Source organism: Carassius auratus, unplaced genomic scaffold (assembly GCF_003368295.1).
Source record: "Carassius auratus strain Wakin unplaced genomic scaffold, ASM336829v1 scaf_tig00214186, whole genome shotgun sequence".
In the NCBI taxonomy this organism is placed as follows: domain Eukaryota; kingdom Metazoa; phylum Chordata; class Actinopteri; order Cypriniformes; family Cyprinidae; genus Carassius; species Carassius auratus.
Window position 1 is genome coordinate 122,718 of NW_020527548.1, and position 22,561 is coordinate 145,278.

Here is a 22,561-nt window from a genome sequence, read left to right on the forward strand (position 1 = left end):
ATCAAATAAATATTTTATATATATTAATACCAATTAATATTTTTATTTTTTTATTATAGTTTAATTTTTTTATTTATTCCAAAATAATAACTAAAGGCATTAACAATATTCTCGAAACAGTTTACAAGATTTAATTAGTTAAAATTAATTAACTAATTTATTTAACATGAACTAAGAATAAACAATAGCCTAAATTTATAGCATTTATTAATCTTAGTTAATATTAATTTCAAAATGTACCAATACATTATTAAAATCAAAAGTTATGTTTGTTGACATTAGTTTATGCACTGTGAACTAACATGAACTAACAATGAACAACTGTATTTGTATTAACTAATGTAAACAAAGATTAATAATCCTGTAATAAATGTTCATTGTTTATTCATTTTAGTGAACTCATTAAATTACACCTGTAAAATGTTACAGATTTGTTTTATTTGTGAAATTATGTTCAGCTGTTCTTTTTAATAGGCGACTTATTTTGGGTCATCATCATAAAAGCTCTGTAAACACTGTTACAGACATGAAGACACAGTATATCTTTCATTTTATCCCGCTGAACACAAAAACATGGGTCCATAAAGGAAATCACATGATGCCCACCCAGGCGGAGCAGAGAACCATCACAACCATGTGGTCACGGCAGAAGCCCCCCCAGGCCGGAGCGGAAGACCACCACGTCCTCGTGGTCAAGGCCGGAGTCCCCCGGGGCGGAGCGGAACACCACCACCTCTTCGTGGTCGAGGCTGGAGTCCCCCAGGGTGGAGCAAAAGACCACCACGTCCCCGTGGCCAATGCCGGACTCCCCCAGGGCGGAGCGGAAGACCACCACGTCCTTGTGGTCGGCCCAACGGGAGGACGAAGATCACCGGTGACTTGACTCATTCCTCGAAGATCACCGGTGACTAGCCTTGTCTCTGGAAAGTCCATGGTACCTAGTCCTGACTCTGGAAGGTCGTCAGTGACTAGCCCTGACTCTGGAGAGTTCGCTGGAACCTGACTCGACTCTGGAGAGTTCGCTGGAACCTGACTCGACTCTGGAGAGTTCGCTGGAACCTGACTCGACTCTGGAGAGTTCGCTGGACCCTGACACGACTCTGGAGAGTTCACTGGCACCTGACTCAACTCTGGAAGGTCAACAGGAACTATCCCTGACTCTGGAGGGTCAACGGTAACTAACCCTGACCCTGGAAGGTCGACGGTGACTAACCCTGACTCTGGAGGGTCCATGACCATCTGACTCGACTCTGGAGGGTCAACCGGAAACTGACTCAACTCTGGAATGTCAGAGGGCACCTGACTTGACTCGGGAAGGTCAACAGGAATCTGACTTGATTCAGGAGGAACAACTGGAACATGACTCGACTCTGGATGGTCAAGAGGAACTAGCCCTGACTCTAGAGGGTCAACGGTAACTAACCCTGACTCTGGAAGGTCGATGGTGACTAACCCTGACTCTGGAGGGTCCATGAACACCTGACTCGACTCTAAAGGGTCAACCAGGAAATGACTCAACTCTGGAAAGTCAATGGGCACCTGACTTGACTTGGGAAGGTCAACAGGAATCTCACTTGACTCTGGACTGCCTGTGGAGACGTGAGGCGCCTCGGCTTCGGGCACCGCCTCTGGAACGGCCTTGGGCACCGCCCATATATAGATGATACTCAGCTATATATCTCAACGAGACCAGATGAAACTTCTAAATTATCTAAACTAACAGAGTGTGTTAAAAATGTAAAAGATTGTATGACCAATAATTTTCTCTTATTAAATTCGGATAATACAGAGATATTAATTATTGGACCAAAAAACACTACACAGAATCCTGTTGATTACAATTTGCAATTACACGGATGTACTGTTGCTTCCTCTACAGTCAAAAATCTGGGTATATTAAACAGCAACTTGTCTTTTGAAAATCATAATTCCCATGTTACAAAAACTGCATTCTTCCATCTTAGAAACATTGCCAAGCTACGAAACATTTAACCTGTTTCTGGTTCAGAAAAGCTAGTTCATGCATTCATGACCTCTTGACTGGACTATTGTTACACACTTCTAGGTGGCTGTCCTGCATCTTCAATAAACAAGCTACAGGTAGTCCAAAATGCAGCAGCTAGAGTCCTTACCAGGTCAAGAAAGTATGACCATATTACCCCAATTTTACAGTCTCTGCACTGGATACCTATTAAGTTCTGTATCAGTTACAAATTATCATTTCTTACCTATAAGGCCCTAAATGTTTTAGCTCCTGCGTACCTAACTAGCCTTATACCACGTTACAATCCAGTACACTCCCTGAGGTCACAAAACGCTGGACTTTTGGTAGGTCCTAGGATAGCAAAGTCCACTAAAGGAGGTAGAGCTTTTTCACATTTGGCTCCCAAACTCTGGAATAGCCTTCCTAAAAATGTTCGGGGTTCGGTAGATTAAAAACACATCTCTTTGCCAAGTATTCAAATAATGTATCTCTTAAATTGTGACTGCAGTTGCATCTGATCAAATGTGCATTCTTATTCTTTAGCTTGGGTTAAACTAATTAATTTTACTTTGTTGGAACAACAGCTAATCTAATGGTGTCTCTATTTGTTTTACATCCCGTGGTAACTAGGATTTACACAAGCTCCAGTCTGGATCCAGAACACCTGAGAAGAGATGATGCTGACCCCTCAGAGCACCCCAGATGATGCTATCCTTGAATCAACAAACACAACTAACAAATATTGCTACAAGTGTGGCCGCATCATATAATAATTGCTGTTAATAATGTTCATCGTCTGGCTGATTATGTCTTGTATGCATTTTCTGGAAAGAAAAAGACAAGTAATTTGCTGGCAATTAAAATTGTTATATAGCCCACTGAGTCATACTCAGACTTAATGCTGGCAGCAGTGGAACCACTTGGGAGAGAACTGCCAGGTGACTTATTTCTTAGCATAAAAGAGGACAATAGTACAAGAGGAATACCAAATTATTGTTTTAAGTGTGAAAATATAGCTTAAGTTGCACCAGCATTTAAAAAAAAAAATGGACTTGTGACAAAGCCCCTGAAATAATCAGGCCTTCACTTTAATTTTTCACTTAGGGATGAGTGAATTTTTGCTAGAAGAAGAGCAGGAGAAATAACATGCAAGTGTCTTAAAGCCGGCAAAAGGAATACAGTGAGAAGTGCTTGGTACCCATGGGGACGTTCAGTGGTGGTAAATCTTTAATATTGGGATGAATGAGTGAGGCAGTTGTGCTTTATTGATGCTGGCATGAATTCACTCACTACTGTGTGATGTAATACAAAAACTTGAAACAGAAGATGCTACCCTCCCCTCATTCCCTGCATCATTGGGCATTTTTTCAGCATGACAATGAAGATATTCATTCTCCCAAGGTGAAAATCCTTCAGTGGACATGGATTTCACTCAATCTTAATGCTCTTGAGCAGCTGTGGGGGATTCTGTAGAGACGAGCTGAGTAAAACTCCCTATTACAGACCAGAGCATTTAAAGAGGACGTCCTCCAGGATGGATGTGAAAACTTGTCATGAACTTGTACACTCAGTGCCAAGAAGGGTCAGAGAAGTATACTTTAAGTTCTGGAGGACATACTAAGTACTAGAATATTATACATTTTCTGAATTAAATCTGGGGTGTACTCATATGGCAATCCTCAATTTAAACAAAATTGGCAAATTCACTTATCTTACAGAAAATATTGTAAGGGAAACAGGTTGAACGAGCCGTATAACATCAACTCTGCAATGGATATTAATATCCAAAGTATAGTGAAAACACTATTAATTAGCACAGTGACAAGATTGGCAGTTTAAGACATTAAAGCTGTAGTAGGTAACTTTTGTAAAAATATATTTTTTACATATTTGTTAAACCTGTCATTATGTCCTGACAGTAGAATATGAGACAGATAATCTGTGAAAAAATCAAGCTCCTCTGGCTCCTCCCAGTGGTCCTATTGCCATTTGTAGTTACGGACAGCTCCCGGTAAGAAAACAACCAATCAGAGCTGCGGTCCGTAACTTTGTTTGTGTTAAAAATGTAGAAAAATGTATATAATAAGCGAGTACACCATGAATCCATTTTCCAAACCGTGTTTTTAGCTTGTCCTGAATCACTAGGGTGCACCAATAATAAGTGTTTATATTCGGACTATTTTAGATTGCTTCGGGAGTACCTCGGCGGTGTAACCCAGTACCTTTGTGATTCTTTATAGACATAAACAGAGAGAAGTAGTTCCGGCTATGATGTTCTTCCACAAGACACAAGCAGTTCTGTTTATGAACCGCTAGAGCGTCAAAAGTTACCTACCGCAGCTTTAACTATAAGCACAAAACATAAGATACTTCTCTTTTCAATATGAATAAGGCTTTATTAAATACATCTAAGACATATAAGCTAATCTAACAAGGAAAGCATGAGTTTAAGAGAATGAAAATGTGAAATCCCATGTTTAGTAGATGTAGTAGTAGTAGCCTTTTATTTTCACTAGTCACAAGTACCAGTGAAATTAGCCATCAACCTGTCCATACATACATACATACAATATGACAAGGGGGTAGACAGGACAGGAAGACAAGGAATTGAGGAAGAAATACATCATAACATTAGGGAAGCGAGGAGAAAAAACAACAACACCCAGACTGTGCTACTTTGGGAGTACAGTGTGAGAACAGGAAAAACACCTCAGCAACAAAAGCACATATTTTTACAGTAATGCGTGAAATTTCATAGACATGAACAACCATCAATCACTTAATTAACCCTCGCACTGAGTTCCTCAATGAGGTTAAAATGATATTAGATAGCTATTAGATCAGAGTCTGGATGTACATAGATTTTTTACAAATACTGAAGGTCTACTTCCACCTGGACAAACTCCCCATAAAGGAGCTCCACCACTTCTAGGTGAAGTCTCCACTCCCTGGGCCTTAGCCCCTGTCTCAACAAGATGTCTGCTCCCTGATTGAGATTAGTGGTCAACCGATATATTGCCAAGGCCGATATATCTTCCGATATTTCGTAATTTTTCAAATATCGGCATCTGCCGATAAGTTTTTCTGCTTGGCCAATGTGTTCAAGGCTTTTATTTTGACAGCGCTAAAAATGGCAGCACCTGAGCACACAGTGCTCACACTCTCCCTCTTGTTTACTGCTGTTGTTAACAGTTCTGTCTAATAATCAGATGGTTAAACAAAGGAATTCAAATGTATATAAAAACTATTATAATGATTGCTTTTATAGTAAAACAAATACGCATTTATATAATTTAGACAAATCTTTGAATCTAATGAATATTTAATTTCACAAACTTTGCAAACTTAGTTGAATCCAGCCTGGGAGATCTTGTGAAGTGTGCATTTTTATCCAGCATGATTGCGTGTTATCTGTGTGAAGGTCGGTCCGTGTGAATTGAATGCTTTTAATTTTAAACTCATGAATTAAAATTCTGCTGCGCTTTATGCATTTGCCCACTGTCATATTCATGTAATTTTCTCTGTGCTGTATGTAAAATGAGTGTTACCCTTGCTGTCTTTGAAAAATATGATTCCCAATGCACACAAATTCCCAAAATACAGAGTGCCCTGTTGATTACAGTGTTTACTTCCTTTTTATTATATCTTATTTACTTCCTTGCTTTGTCATACTCCCCTCACGGCTGTGAGAATCGCTTAGATACGAGCAGGAGACAACAGTGCCTGCATCGTTGTCGAATCCCACACCACGCCTAGATAAGAGGTCCTCTGTACTGGAGAAAGTACACTTTGCTTGGTGTTCAGCTGCAACCCCATCTACTCTGACTGAGGTAAAATCAACCAATCGGACTTCATTTGAGACACAATCTGTTTGACCGAAAGTATCTTAAACCAAAATCATTTGATAGCGCGGTTCAGTAGATGCAAATCTATAATCAGATGCAAAGCAGGCCGGCCTGATATGCCTGCAACACTTCCATAGTGTGCAGACACACACCAGCCTGACCTGCCACCATATATGCTTTTCCAACCAGGCTGGATGTTAGTCTTACTGACCTGGTGGGAAGCTTCTCGGCCTTCAGGGACTATGCTGAAGTCAGGGACAGATAGCTTGGAGAATCTGTTCCTTCACCGGCATCGCCCCATATCCCTTCTTATTCAGCCCTGTGATATTCGATTTGATACTGTGGGTCTGAAGAGTTGGGATAAATATGGTTTATCCCACATTCGCAAAAGCTCAGTATGGAGATTGGAGAAAAATGGAAGACCAAAACGTAAAGGTTGTGATTCTGATCTAAGGAAACGCTCATCCATTTTGCTTTTGGGACAAGCATCCTGTTTTCTGTGGCAGAGAATGGCCAACATCAGCTGCAGAGGTTGACTGTAGTGTGTGCAGTAATGCAGGTGGTCCTCCATTGGAGGCAGGGAGTGTTCGGGAGTGCCCTGGAATGACTGGAATCTCATGAGTGTGTAAACAGGTGGGCTGGGATACAAGGCAAGATTGGATCAGACAGTTAATTGGGAAACCAGGTCCCAGACAGTAAACCAGCAGCTGCACTTTACATTTTGCTCTGAGGCTAAATTAGTGAAAACAGGCAGAAATATGGAAGTAAAATAATGACAAATGTCTTTAAAAAAAGACTGTTGAATTGAAACTGAAAAAAATAATGCATTGCATTAAAAGTGCTTGCATTTTTATGCCTTATATTTTCAGGACTTGCATTTTTGGGGGCTGAAATTTAACATAGTTGTTTATTTTAACTGTCAATATTTCACATCAAAACATTTCACACACATTTTCATAATTAAAAATCCAATAATCCATATTCACCTTCCAGAGTTCAATTTCTAAAACATTGAATCTATTTAAAAATACAATGTATACTCTTTGCTGACTTACAGAACTAACATTACATCTAAGATACTGATGTTTGTTGTTTAGTTTCTTTAACTTTATATCATGGCTTGTGTGATGCTGAGTTGTAATACTGGGGTTTCCCTCTGACATCACACACCAGGGGCCCATTTCACTAAGGAGGTTCACCCACATACCAACGGACTTGGCCCAAATGTGGACTCAAGGTGTCACTGCTGGCCTCCTGTCAGCAATGGCATGTACCCTTTCAGCCAGAGCTGGGCCATGTGTGGCAATAATGATAGCACGGCGGGGATCCGGCAAACAACATGAGGGCCGAATGTCGATGGGAGGAGTGTGGCCCAGATCAGTCCAGTGATATGTGGCCCAAATCAGGCTAAGATCCGGCAGCATATTATGTGACCCATGATAAACAAGATAAATACAATATTGCATGATAATGGTTAAATGATCACATACATTTTAATGAAGTGTAGTATTGTTAAAATGTAGTCTTTGAAATAACAAAGTAAAAAATGAATGAAACATTACCATTTAAAAATTAAGTTAATCAGTCAAGTGCATTAAACTGCACTAAATTATAATTTTATTACATTTTATTTTATTATTCTTGGTACAAATAATCTTAGAATCCTTACATGAAAAGAAAGAGAGAGAGAGAGAGAGAGAGAGAGTATTTAACCATTATCATGTAATATATATTTGGTTTACTATGGGACACACGCTGATCTATAATAGAGTGGGGGCAAATCGTTTTTATTAGTATGCTGTCATGCACAAGCATTCATGAAAGTATTTTATTTTTATTTAAATCCTGTATCCATGTGATGCTAGGTGTGAGGAACAGATGCAAATTCAAACCGCATTCATTGGCGATATACATCTCCTTCCCCTGTAGCTATAGTGACTATTTAAAAATGTGCTGTTAAGACGTTTTTCAACATGTTTTACAGCAGCGATATCAAACGCTTATTTATTCTCTCACCAGTTTCATCATAGATTGTGGCGTGCCGTGTTTTAAGGAGAGGAGGGGAGTGGATCGGGATAGTATTTTCAGCGTTTAACAACTTAAATGATGCCCTGCTCCTCATACTACTATTATAGTCTGCCAGAGAGGACTGCAACTGCAATGCATCGTCATTTGGGCTACTGTTGTACTGTTCTTTGACAAATCTGTAATAAATTCTTATGATTAAGTTACATGTGTCTATCTGTTACATTTCTCTTATATACTGTATACTTTATACACTCACTCTTTACTGGTTGATTTGCATTTATAAAAATAAATAGAAAAACAATCTGGGCTGGGTCTGGGCTATATAAGGCTCAGGTGTGGCTCAGATTTGGGGATTCTGGTTTACTAAAGGGTGAGATTTGGCACCAATAATAAAACCGGTCAGCTAAGGATGATTAACTGGCTGAGATTCGGTTATGGCGCATGTGTGGCCCGAGTCTTCAATCCAGTTCTGGGCCTCTTCAGGGAAGTCATTCTTTGTGGTACTTGGGCCGAGGGAAAAGTAATATGTGGCCCAGATTTGGGCCAGAAGACATTTGCTATGTGGGCAACTCTGAGTTTAAACTTGAACTCTGAGTTGACTTACCCTGAGATGGAAAAACTCTGCGTTTTTCATTGGGTAAAATAGCATTATAATATCCTTTGGTAGAGAAAGCTGATTACATGTGGAAATGAGTAACAGTGAAGATGCTGAATTAAACATAAACACAGCTCTTGAGTCTTAATCAGCTTTTCAATAAATACATAATGGCCCTGATAATCATAACTTCTACCACTGACTAATATCAAATGCAGATTATGCATCGGTAATCTACTGCTATTCCTACAGTTCACAGATGTGCAATGATGGATGTTCTAAAGAATTTGAACCACTGAAATAGTGAACGAAAATTTGTAAAGTGAAATGAAATGGACTGAAAATTGTCTGGCGAATATTAAACCTCATGTTTTTAAATAGATTTAATACTTTGGAAGCAAACTCTTGAAGGTGTATATGAATTATTGATTTAGTTTTATTTATTATGAAAATGTGTGTGAAATGTTTTGAACTGAAATATTGACAGCTTAAAAAAACAACTATGTTAAATGTCAGCCCCTAAAAATGCAAGTTTTTTAAAAATACAATGCATAAATGTGAAAACACTGTTAATGCAATGCATTTTTTTTTTAGTTAGAGCAAGAGCTTTTTGTTTGTTTGCTTGTTTGATTTTTCAAAGACATTTGTCATTATTTTACTTCCATTGTAGAAGGTTCTGGAAATAGTCTGCCTGGGTCTGTGTATCGCCATTTGGACAAACTTGATAAGTCATTTCCCCCTCAATACTGTACTGCAAACCTGCTGCCAAGGAACATTCTGGAGGTTGCTTTCTCCACTTCTAAAGATTAATGAGCACACTTTGCCACAAATACATGATGTAGTCCTCTCAAGATAAATCAATAACATTATGATAAACTGTCCTCTTGAATACCAAACATTAAACACTCAGCTGGTGCCAAACATTAAACTAATGTGCTATCACTTCTCACTTGCAAGTCCTGGATTGTGTTCTCAAATGGAAAAAATGCATTTGTGGTGCACATGTTTGTGTTTTCAGTCAAAGGGAACTTGCTGCCAATTTTATGCATAATGTAAGAACTGTTTTTAAAGTGTGAAAAATATTAAATGAAATCAAATTAAATCAACATTTCCCCTTAGTTTAGTCAAAGTGCATTTCTAATTCAATTTCAGATCATGACTCCTCACTTGGAGTTTTTCTTTATAAGCAGAAAAGTGTTAACTCTGCTGCATGATATTGCCTCTACCAAACCCATTTTCTTTGTAAGCACATATGCTTGTACAATGACAATTAAATTGATTTATATTGAACAGATTATGCAGAATAAAGCAGTAAAATGATGACCCAAATCTGGATCATTTTGGCAACCCAGCACCGGGTTCTTTTGACCTCAGGATTAATTGGGTTAAAAGTTTAACACAACATGCTTCAAAACTATACCAAAACTCAACTATTGTTTAAAAATTACTACACTGGGTTAAAATTGTAAAAGTAACCCAAAATGGGCTGGAAATGAAAATTACTTTAACACACAGGATAACTAAATATTTGATGTTTTGAGGAACTGGTTAAATGTTTTTGTTGTGAAGAAGCTGCATTGTGTGACAGAATGGATATGAATGCAGTGGAGGCAGGCAGGCAGCCATTACACAGAATAATGCAATGGAAATACAGTATGTTAACTTTTTTTCCCCGATCATATCTTTCGCTAATTCTTTTATAAGGTATCTAACTTTTTAGTATTGGATTATAATACATAGTAATTAATAAATATCAAATTTGCAGATATTATTTTATATTTAATAGCAGTTATGGGGGGGGGGGGGTGATTAAAGGAAAGGGAAAACAATACTTTTCTGTTATAAAGTATTTTCCTACTTGTATTCATAATTCCATAATAATTGGAGTTCTTCTCCATGCAGTCTGTTCTGAGGATCATACTCGTGACTTGTGGGTTTTAATGCTCCAGGTGTGAAGTCACATTTTACGCTGTTAGTTTCAGTTCCTGGCTAGATCTGCTGTAGTAAAAGTGACTGTTGTGCCAATAAATAAGATTCTAAATGGCTAAAACAGCTGTCAGTCATGGTCCCCTGCCAGTTTATTGGAGGCTTTGTGCTTTCCTGTATTTTGTCGTCCTGTATCATCCAGCCATATTCTTAAGACTCAGAAGTTTCCTGAGCCCTCGCCGAAAACTGAGTATGTGATATTATGATTAAGCCACATCATTGGATTGGTCTGAACTGCTATTATTAAATCTGTCTCAAAGCATAATCATCATAATTCAAGCAGGTTAAAACACATACAGAGCAGTGGAATGAAAAATTGTGAAAGAACACAGAAAGCATTTGAATAGTTTTTTAAAAGGTGTGTAATTTCAAAGATATTCCCAACATAGCAAATACAGATGATTGTGTGCTTTTTATGTGCTTTTAATTCAAAGTTGTGTCTAATTACTTAAGTAAACATTAAGTAAACCATTCTAGATTTTTAACAGATGGCCTTTTTTAATGTGTCCCAGATGCATCATGACCTGGCCTTGACCCAAACGGTTTGCAGAAACTGACAAATTCAGAGCAGGCCTATCCATAGTCATTTTACTCACTTGACATGTCTTTCACTGACACAGAGAACTGCAGTCTCTATAAAAATGGTAATGTTTCATTACCTGCATAACCATTGCTTTTGTTCGTTGATGAAAGACAAAGAAATGATTGGGCTTATTCAGCTTTCAGAAGGAAAATAACAACAGTCACGTGATATACGGGGTATACCTCAGTGAACATCATCCATCAACACCTACAGTTGCGCTGAAAATTACCCTAAATCACTTTTTGGAAGGAGGCTGAGCAGACACTCAGAACTTGTGTGGAAAACTCTTCAGTTGGCTGTATTGTTCTTGGCATGGAATGAAGAAATGACAACATTACACATCCTGCTAAAGGAAAGTCATTCCCTGTGGGGTCAAGGTAGACGGTTCATTCAGGATCAAAAAGCAGCATGGGCCAGATACGCCAAAACAACAGTTTTTCATTTTTTCGAGAAAAATAAATGCAATGCACGCACTTTCTGTGAAATTTCTAGATGCTCAGGAGAACAATATAAAGCTACATAATTACATGAATGCAAGGAAGAAATGGGATTACCTTGCACTCTGTGCAAATAAAACTGCACCCGGAGGGTACTGCTTCAAGACAATCGCTGTGGGCGACATTTGTACGTAACAACAAGAACTAAACTTTCTGAATTTAAAATGACAGTTCACACAAAATTTCCTCCAAAAGGTAAATAATACCGGTTTGAAACAACATGGGGGTGAGTTCATCTTTTTGGGTGAACTGTCACCAAAAATGAAAATTCTCTCATCATTTAGAAAGAAAGAAAGATTTACTTTTTGGTAACCAAAATTCTTCAAAATGTCTTCTTTTGTGTTCCACCAAAAAAAAAGTGACATGAGGGGGGAGTAAATATTAAATGGACAGTTCACCCCAAATTGAAAACTCTGTTATCATTTACTCACCCTCATGTCTTTTCAAAACTGTATTCATTTCTTCTTCTTCTATAAAGCACAAAAGATATTTTGAATAATGTCCCTTTAAAAAAAACTACTCTTCAAAATAAGTTTTGTGCTTCTCATAAGAAAAAAATCATTCAGGTTTGTAATGAAAATGATGTCACCAATTACTCACCCTTATATTAATTGGTAACTAAAGAGATGGGAAGACTATCAGCATTCTACAAAATATCTTCTTATGTTCCACAGAAGAAAGAAATCATACAAATTTGGAACGACATAAGGGTGAGTAAATATTTTTGGGTGGACTATCCCCTTCTTTCCACAGTATTCAAAGTGGTCAGAGAGAAAGAAACTTCACACCAATAGCAAATCAACACACGCTTACAAAAGTTACATTTGTTTGGAAGACAACCAGAAAAAAAGTCTTGCTCGTTTACCTGCGTGTGTGTCTGTGTTCAGCTTTGTTTGTGATCAGTGGTGTATTTTTCATACCCAATTCATGTTTGTCTTGATTTGTGTTTATTTGCTTGTGTTTTTATTGATTTGTCTGTTTGGGGCCGCTTCTGATGCGCCATATTCATCATGCATTGTTTAGACACGGCTGTGATCAGTGCAGCTGGGTGCTTGGCAGTGTTTAAGGGGGTCATAAATATATTTCCCATTCATTTTGAAAGCCACGAATTGTTTCCCCAAGGGATCGTTCTTTGTCTCACTTTGATCAGAGTATATCATACACAAACATCTAAATCGGACGGCTAATCAAAAACGTCTTCCACAGAGGGAAAATGCATGGCTGGCTTTGACCACAACTGAAAACAAATCCACTTAGCCTGGGTTTTGCCTATGTGTCGAGGGAATGGCTTAGCCACAAATCAAACGAGTCCAAACTCCTGCAGCTATCGAATCACCAGCTGCTCTCATATATGAGCAAAGACGTTCGAGAAGTTGGCCGACTCGATAAGTGCCAGTCCAGAAATTAGAATGTTCACTCACGTGATCTTCGCAGAAATGCCAAACCATAATATTAGTTCTTCAACATGGCTTTACATAACATTTACAACACATAATCCTCTTCAACCTTTGGTAAGGTTTCCATTAAAACTTTATTTATTTATTTTTGTATTTTTGAAAAACTTTTATTGGGCAGGTTTGTCATGAAACAAAAAGCTGACATTGAAATATCTAAGATTTGTTTTTCTTTTTATAAGGTAAATTAAATATGTGAACTATATTGTAAACTTGAACAGAAACAAAAAACTTAAAAAATATGCCATATGTAGTGTTGCATTTATGAATATGAACACTCCCTTACAAACGTTTGGGGTCAGTAAGATTTATTTATTTATATTTATTTATTTATTATTGTTTTTTATTTATTTTTTAAATATAAATTCATAACTTTTTTCACTAATAATTATTTCAATTTATCCCAAAAGTGACAGTAAAGACTTTTATAATGTTACAAACGATAATGAAAATTCAGCTTTGCCATTACAGGAAAAAAAAAAAATTACATTTTAAAATAATAATAGTAAAATAATAAAAGTTAATAATATATCATCACATAACTGTCTTTACTGTATTTTTGATGCAAGTGAAAATATACCCATAATATTAGATTTTTTTTTTATTATCCTTCTAAATTAAATGATTATCAATATGCCAAGTAATTTCAAATCTGCTTCATTCCAAAGTACCAAAATTTCATAAAATAAAAAACAACAAAATGTCAGTCTAAAACTTTTGTTTCATTATAATTTTTCAATTAATCTAAAAATAGGCTGCAATTAATGGCATCCTTTTATTCTTAAAAATAAAACAGACTAGGATAATCCTCATTCTGTGCCGTCACAGATTATGTCGATGTATTTTTAATTAATGGTATTTTTATCTACGGTAAATCCGTGTCTAAATACAGTAGCAAACCGTTAGAGCAAAAATTTAAACAGTGCAAAGATCCTCTCAAAGGCACTCATGTGGAATGTTTACAACATTCAAACTTACATTTATTTACAATGTTAAAATCGGTTGAAATGCATATAGTCTCTTCAAAAATGTGGCCACTTTTAAACCCCTTTGACTATTTACACTACTCTTCAAAGTTCGGTGCCAGTGGGGGCAGAGCTCTGGTTTGCGACCCTGTCTGTTTCACAGTCCAAGAGCTAACCCTAACCACTCAGAATGAAATAACACAACGCGGCCCAGTACTAGTTGTTAAAAGCCTTCGGAGTACCAACATAGTTGATTCCTGAGGAAGTTGGCAGAATGTGACCGGATGGAGTGTGGGCATCATAAATGCGCGTGCTCAGAGCTCTGGTCGCTGTCGTGACTGTCGTCCTCATTGCTGGGCGAACCGATGGGATGGTGTAGTCCAACCATTGGGGAGAACTCAGATGGCAAGAGAGTGCCTTTCTTCACGTTCACCAGTTCTTTCTCCCGCGCAGCGGCTCCCTGCTGACCTCCCTTCACTCGCTTCCACTTCATCCGTCTGTTCTGGAACCACACCTTTACCTGCAGGCAAGAGAAATACTGTTAAAGTACTCATATCAAGTATGTAGAAAGCAAACGGGATGGATAATTTAATTTCAAATTTAAATTCAAGAAGGTGGAATTAAAATGGAATTCAATTTTTACAAAATGCAACTGTTGTTCGTGTCATTTTTAATAGTACATTTTATTTCTCAATATGAATTTCAGTGTGTGTTCAACTCTTATATTTCATATATCTAGATTCTGAAATTCTGCTTGTAAGAATAGTTATGAACAAATACATGTTGTATACCATATATCATTCAAGTAAAAAAACAAATGAATGAATAAGTTTTTTTTTTGCTTTTTAGGAGATACATTTTTGGCAAAGCTATTATACAGTAGTCAATTACACACAATGTTTATGGGACATTATTGGTCTCTTAGCAACACAGGAGTCCAAGATCTGCATCAGGGTAACTCAACGCCACTTTGTGGGAACGTGTGTTAGGGTGTGTGTTATGGCACTTTCCAAAAAGAGTTGTTTTGGCATGCAGACCCCCACTCTAAAACCACCATCATGCCCTCTGTATCAGAACCCCTTTCAAACTGCACACGTGTATCAGATTGTATCTAAAAAACTTCTGCCAACACAGCACTCAGATCCCACACGCATAGACCACATACATAAACCAACTAAAACACCTCATTTCATGTGTTCTTTTAATCTTAATAGCAACTGTGGATCTGGTGGCCTTTTTTTCTGGAGCAGATTGCTGGTAAGTTTGGTGGATCAGCAGTATGATTGGCTCATTGGCTCTCTAGGCTATTTCCACCTGGTCAGTTATGTGCTGGTGTAAAACTCCTGGTCGCACATTGGCCCAAGTTCCAGGTCCTGACTTGACACTTTGCTCTGTATTCCTGTCTCTGCTGGGATGATCAAGCTAATGCCTAAAACGGGTCGATCAGATCTGCACCGAGTGGCGGCGCCTCACCCCCCACCTCTGGCTTGACAGGGGGATTATTTCAGGCTGAGAGGGTTATTTTAGGAAGCACAGCGCAGGTATTTCAGAGTGAGCTCTGAAAGAAGTCGGCAGATTACCTTACATGACAAAAACATTTAGAAGAAGTGTGTGATCATTTTTTTGCAATTATTTTATTTCATAACTACAGGATTTTATGTATCTGTGCATATTTCCCATTTCATTTATTTTATTTCAACAGTAAGCATTTGTATACATATTCAAAGTGTGTGTGTGTATAAATATAAATATAAATATAAAAATTAAAATTAATATAAATAATACAGGGAAGGTGCACAGATAGTGTTGATTTTCAGGCTTTGTTGTTTAAGGTCTGAGATCAACCCACGTCCACAGATTTATTGGATCTGTGCTGGGAGTTATTGGATAGGAAACAATTGTGTGGAGGAGTAGCAAGAAGAAAGGGAAACAAAACACAAAAATGCAAATCCTAAGTGAGTTGCATATACAGTAAAGCTTCTTTTTAGGTCAAGACTCAGCTGGAATGAATCTAAACTCTGGAATGGCTGTGTGGGATCTATCTATCTATCTATCTATCTATCTATCTATCTATCTATCTATCTATCTATCTATCTATCTATCTATCTATCTATCTATCTATCTATCTATCTATCTATCTATCTATCTATCTAATCAAAATGGTTCCATGATTATTCAGAACTTTTCTGACAAAGTGCGAAAAATGGGGCAAGTTGTCACAATGAAGTCTGCCATTAAACAGCTACTATTGTAAAATAATAATAAAGTATGAACAATTTATGAAATTGAAAAAAGACAAATTCTGATATTAATAAAACCAACAGAAATTGCAATTGATACATTTATTTCAAATTTGTTTGAAAAAAATATATAAATATACTCAAAATTTTATAGCAACTGAGGTACTATACACCTCTGTTGCAACGAGCCCTAGTTTCCTGTATGTGCTTTTCATTGTCACTATTTTCAAAGGTTTATATGACTGCAATTAATTAGCAGATGGGAAAATTGGATGCCTTTGCATTAATGTAATAAAAATGTGCATGGGGACCCTGGTTCATTCGCGTCTCTCTCTGTCACTTTCTCCCTGTCTTATCTAATAAAAGTCATTCAAAAATGTTTTGAAATTCAAAGAGACCTATAATATATAAAAAGTGTGTTCACACACATAAATAAAATATGATGTATTTTGGAACCTGAGATTTAACTTCATGGCTACAACTGACAGTTTATCAGACTTCACTCTCATTTTTACATGATTCAATATGCATTTCTATTTACTTAGCTGTTTACTTATTTTTATTTTTATGTAGTAGCAGTCCCTCCCTCAAGCCTAACAAATAGAGTGGACCCCTCAACACAGAACCCTGTGTAAAACACGTCACTCATTTTTAAAGTACATTTATTTCTAGTGAGCACATACTTAAATATTTGGAGATTTATACCAGTAAATGAGTTTTTTTTTTTATTTGTTGAAACCTACTAATATTAAGCATTGCGTTTATCACTTTATACAACTTAATCACTTTAAGTGAAGTCAGCCTTTGCAAACCCTCACATTTTTTTTTTTTTACAAGTCAAGCAAATACATATTTCAAAGCCAGTGGAAGTGCCAGTGCTATGTCTGTTGGCAACATGAAAACAGGCTCAGCATTGAACGTACTTGTCTCTCTGTGAGGTCAAGGTTGACAGCGATTTCGTAACGTCTAAGCCTTGTCAGATAGTTGTGGTGAGCAAATTCTGATTCCAGTTCTCGAATCTGTTCCTTGGTGAAGGCTGTGCGCTCCTTCCTAGGTTTGCTGCTCACATCTGACTTATAGCTCCCATCCTGGGAATCTGAAATGAAAAACAGATCACTTTCCAGCCGCTGTAAATGCTCAGAAAAAGAGAAAAAAGAAAAAAAAAACATTCAGGGAAAGCAAGGGGGTGAAAAAATAAGATGGTGTGATAAACTGCAGGGCTCTGAAATAAAATAAACGAACAAAAATAAAAATGAAAGCGGAACAATTTGGCCTGCCAATCACCTTTTATTATGGCGATATGGCTCTGGTGTTTTTAGCAGGCGGAGAAGGGCCAGAGAACGGAGCACATGCTCTCAAATCTGGCCTGAATCAACAGGGCTTCGTTCACACTCTTCAACAATCAGATCCATTTACTCTTCGTTTTCCATACAAGTCTCCTTTAACAGAAAACATGAAGCTTTCCCAAGGAACATTTCTGATTGGTCCAAAAATGATCAAATTCAACCTTAGCTGTATGTGTGTTGATTGAGGCTTGTTATAAAATATATAATAGTTAGAGTAATATATTAAGTTATTATGCATCTATATTATTGATGTAAAATGAATCTGCATGAATAGGAATATATAGGTAAAAAAAAAAAAAATCTAAGATTAATCTCATCATGTATTAGTTCATTTATTACTTTAAATACTACAGTTAAAAAATAATAAGGTCCCACTTTATATTAGGTGGCCTTAACTACTATGTACTTACATAAAATAATAAGTGCAATGTACTTACTGTGTTCATATTGTATTGTAAAACACTTTTGCTGCTATTGAGGTGGGATAGGGGTAAGGTTAGGGAGAGGGTTGGAGGTATGGCTAAGTTTAAGGGTGGGTTAAGGTGTAAAGTATGGGTCAACAGTGTAATTATAAATGTAATTACAGAAATTAAATACAGATCGAATTACATGTTGTTGTTTTTTAAATATAAGTACAATGTAAAAACATGTATGTACACAATTAGTACATTGTACTAAATTATTAATTAAAATGTAAGTACATAGTAGTTAAGGCCACTTAATATAAAGTGGGTCCAATAATAATTAACTTTGGAACTGTTTAGCTTCTTTAAATGAACAGTGAAACTGAATAGATTATGAGCAAAATATGTAAATTCCAGAGCAAAAAAAAATAATTGTAATTTTTTTATCAATAATGTGCTTCTCTTTTTTTGCCATGTTAGAAAAGCAATTGGCTAAAGCAAACGAAATAGATAATTTTTTTTTAAAATGATAACAAATCACAGGTCACAACAGTGTACATGTGAACAGCAACCAATAACAGTTTTAACATTATTACACCATTCCTTATAATTTTATGTACATTTTCTTTTAATATTTCTAATCTAAACTACTGTGAGTTTGAATTTCACATACAGCCCTTTTCTTTTCTACCCAACTAATTTTCAAATCTCAGAATGTTTACTTTTTTATAATGTGACAAGCAGCGTAATGAAAACATATTTTTTTTCAGATCATCAAATCTTTGAAGGAAAATAATATGTTTTCAATGAATATCCTTTGGCTTGCCATTCAGGGACGGGTGTGATTTAGATGTTGAATTTTTGGCTCCTTTGAAACCGGCATAAAAATACAACTGCTCTAGAAAGCCAAGGTTTTTACAGAACACAAGATTATGAGCTTTGAAACTCATAATTTATATCTAACATCACTTTTCAAAATAATCTTTAATGTGCTCAGCCTATCACTGCAATATCTCGTTATGTGACACGGCTCTAAATGGAAACCACACTGGCTTTGACAACTGCCAACAGACTGCAGGAAACTGGATTTGGTGTAAGGCAAAGCAAGTGCCAACAGGAGCCTTCTGGAAATTTCTACCACCATTGGGTCTATTCATCAGTATGCCATCATGCCAGAAATTATAGGCATCTGGCTAAAAAGCCATCAGCATTTAGACCCCCTTCATGGTATGACTAAACAAACAGAAAAAAAATATATAACCTGGGTATTTCAGTTCAATCTACTGTAAAGGTAGAGAAAAAAAAGTGAACTCATCTTTTTAAAAACAGCAGTGACTTTTTTTCCTGAAGACATTTTCTCTCTTCACAATTCCACTTTATACGATGAGATCGGTGTGTTTGTGGAAAACAATACAGTTACATTTTCTGTGCTGATATAAAATAATGTATGTCAGTGTAAAACCACTTAGATCACTAGGTGTGACATTTTCTATTGTTCTTCAAATATAAGGGGAACGTTTGATATAAAAATTCTCCAGCTGCAGCTTTAACTGTTTTCCCCAGCCGTAAATAGTGTGTATGTGTTTGGGGGTATCAAAAGCGCAGCTGCGGGCAGTGTGAGCATTTAACGGCGGCTTTCACCTGTGGTCTATTAAAGACCTGAGGGTAAATGCCAGAGTGACTTACACCTCTAAGACTGACGAGAGAAAGAAACAGGGCAGCCCAACAGCATCAGCCCCTGCCAGTAAAACACTACTGTGCCGTGTCTGGCCCATTCAGGATTTTAGTCCTGCTTTTTGTTTAATAAACCTTAAATTTGTTCTCATATCAGGAAGTATTGTCAACCTGCTTTTGACCATATTTATAGCCACTGCTCAGTTTGATTTATTTGTAAAGTTTGCACATTCCTCTATACAGTTCATGGACAGATTAGAGTGGTTTGTGTCTGTGTGGATTTGATCTAAAGATTGTAAAGATTATTGACAATCTTTTTCTTATAAGAGGACAGTTGTATTAAATTAAGTATTACGTAGTTAAATACACACTGAAAAAAAAAAAAAAAAAAAAACGCGGCAGGATTTTCTTTTCCACTCAGAAACTGCAAATAAATTTCACAGTTTACAAAGAAATGACAAGTAACACGTTGAATTAAATGTGAAACTTTGAAGTAGAAAACCTGAAATAACTTCAGATTTGTTTTTTACAGTGCAGCAGAAATAAAATAAAATAGAATAAAAATAAAACAAAATCCAATTGGTACATATGAACCATTTTTGTTCAAATTGTCTTGATATGGACTAAACTTCATACAAATCTTAATTGCTATTTGTAATTAAAATGTTAAAATAAAGTTTAATTCTTTGATCATTATTCCTGTTTTAAATCATTTTATGTCAAAATTTAAAGGTACATTGATCATTGAATTCTTACTGAATATTGCACAATAATCTATTAAAATAAAACTAAAACATATATTAAACATATAATTTGGTGTATGGATGGATTTTACCTTAATATTTATTCAAATATATGATCACAATTAAACTCTAAATCTCAGTTCTGAGTCCAAATAGACATAACAATAAACATTTATTTTTGATTGATAAAAGTATTTTACTTGCTATTATGAATAAATCTGATGAGAAATAAAAAATAAAATATTCAGTTCTCGAGTCATGGAAAACACTTGAATTATTCATACTGTAATAATCATAATAAATAATCAACTATTAAATCAACTATATGCATATTAACATGGAAGAAAATGTTTTGAGTCACATACCTGAACTGTCACTCTTTCCTTTGCTATTCCGTTGCTCCGGCTCAACAGGTGACATGGTCTGTCTCCCGTATTTTCCAGACACACACGACACCCCAGAAGGGTCACTTCCAGAGAGTGTTGGGTTACCCTCGCACAGGCCCTGCGAACCCGCTCCTCCTGCACTGCGCAGTTCTGGAGCCGCGGCGTCAGGGTGCGGCAGGCAGAGGCCGTGGTGCTCACTGTCGATCGATGGCATCTGTGGCACGTGCCAGGAAGGCTGATGCTGCGAGTGGTGTAGATGCTGCGGAGCGGGATGAACTCTGACATGAGGTCCTCCGAAGCCACTCTCCTCCCCTGTGTAGCCGCAGGGCGGCGAGGGTCCCGGGAGGTCGGGGTAGGAGATGTGGTCTGAGCGGCCGTGCAGGGCCAGGGAGGACTGGTTGAATGCTGGGTGCAGGGCTTGGGATGGGGCATGCGGGCTCCGAAGGCATCCAAACAGAGAGTGATCCATGTCTCTTTAGTATCTACAAATCCACTTAACTCCACGAACAGGAAACCAGGGAAGCCCCCAAAACACACAGCCTCACACCCGTACTCACCGTAGTCCAGAAGTCAACGGCGAAAGGAAGAGGGAGCGGGCAGCGATGAAAGGCAAGGCCTCCGGTAATCCTGAGCATGCAGCCCCGTTGCCAGGCCGAAAAAGAGGGTAAACACACACAGCCTGCAAGAGGAAGCTCGGGTGACAGACGGGAGAGAGAGAGAGAAAGAGAGGGAAAGATAGAGCCGTCTGGGCCCGACTGGATACAGCGCTTCTAGAGAAGTGGAATTGGAGCGAGGGAACGAGGGAGGGGGGTTGAACAGAGGTGCTGGAGGAATGGATGTTATATATAGGGCGTAACATGAGAGGGAGGTTGGGTCGCAGGCTCCTCGCTACTGACCACATGCATACAATCTTCTTCCAGAACGGCAAGGTACAATAAATCTGAGGCCAGCCAACTAGTTCTGGGCTCGTGAAATCTGGGGTACGATATTTTAGATCTGGGCTATCCGATCCCACAGACACTTTTTCTAAGAAATGAGTTCCATTAGCAGCCAAAAAGTGAGTGTGGAATGGATCGAAGGGGTTATGGGGGTCTTAGGGGTGGGATGGGGAACGAGTGAGGGGTTATGGGGTTCTATCCGGTGTCTATCTGTCTGCACAAAATCATCTACATTATCAGCATCATCTTGTAAAGTTATGGAATTCATTTGGAGTGTGGATAGGATCATTTTCCAATAAAATGTCAGCACAAAAGAATATACAACAATATTTGACAGAACTGCTTAACTGCATGAGACAGAATCAGTTTGCATTGCTAAAAATATATTTTAGATAAAATCTGTTAAAAGGACAATCATAAAAAGTGCAGTTGTATTTTAAATTTAAATTCAATACAGACAGTCTTTCTACCCTGCAATATTACAGAAATATGCAACTAGTCCAAATGGCAAAGTGGACTTGCTGTTTCAGACATATAAAACGATGAGTGGATTTCTATAAATCTGTCTACCAAAAGTAGACAGTGTTGCTGGTCACTAGCATAAAAAAAAAAAAAAAAAAATCCTTGAGAACACAGATGCTGTTCATTCTCATGTGTATTTCTCAGATGGAAAGCCATATTTCTCTCCCAGAAATGCTCAGTGAAACCGAAAACTTGAAAGAGCATTTTTGCCTGTCACAAATGTGTTTGGTTTTGAGCAAGGCATGAAAACTCATTAAATGACCTAAACTGACAGTACAGGAAAACTATGTATATATATATATAATGAACATGTTACAGAAAACAACAACATCTTTATTCACTTTTATTCAGTTTTCATACTGCAAAAATTC

The 22,561-nt window shown here is 37.3% G+C and overlaps 1 protein-coding gene across 1 annotated transcript; it reads right to left on the reverse strand.

Annotated features, from left to right (window-relative positions):
* Positions 1-13,784: 13,784 nt before the first annotated feature.
* LOC113091470 (homeobox protein MOX-2) lies at positions 13,785-22,284 on the reverse strand. The gene is made up of 3 exons (XM_026257022.1): positions 20,710-22,284; positions 17,101-17,273; positions 13,785-14,457 (listed from the first exon to the last, which is right to left on the reverse strand). The coding sequence occupies exons 1-3, from the start codon at positions 21,197-21,199 to the stop codon at positions 14,236-14,238; spliced, it is 885 nt and encodes a 294-aa protein (XP_026112807.1). The 5' UTR covers positions 21,200-22,284; the 3' UTR covers positions 13,785-14,235.
* Positions 22,285-22,561: the final 277 nt, after the last annotated feature.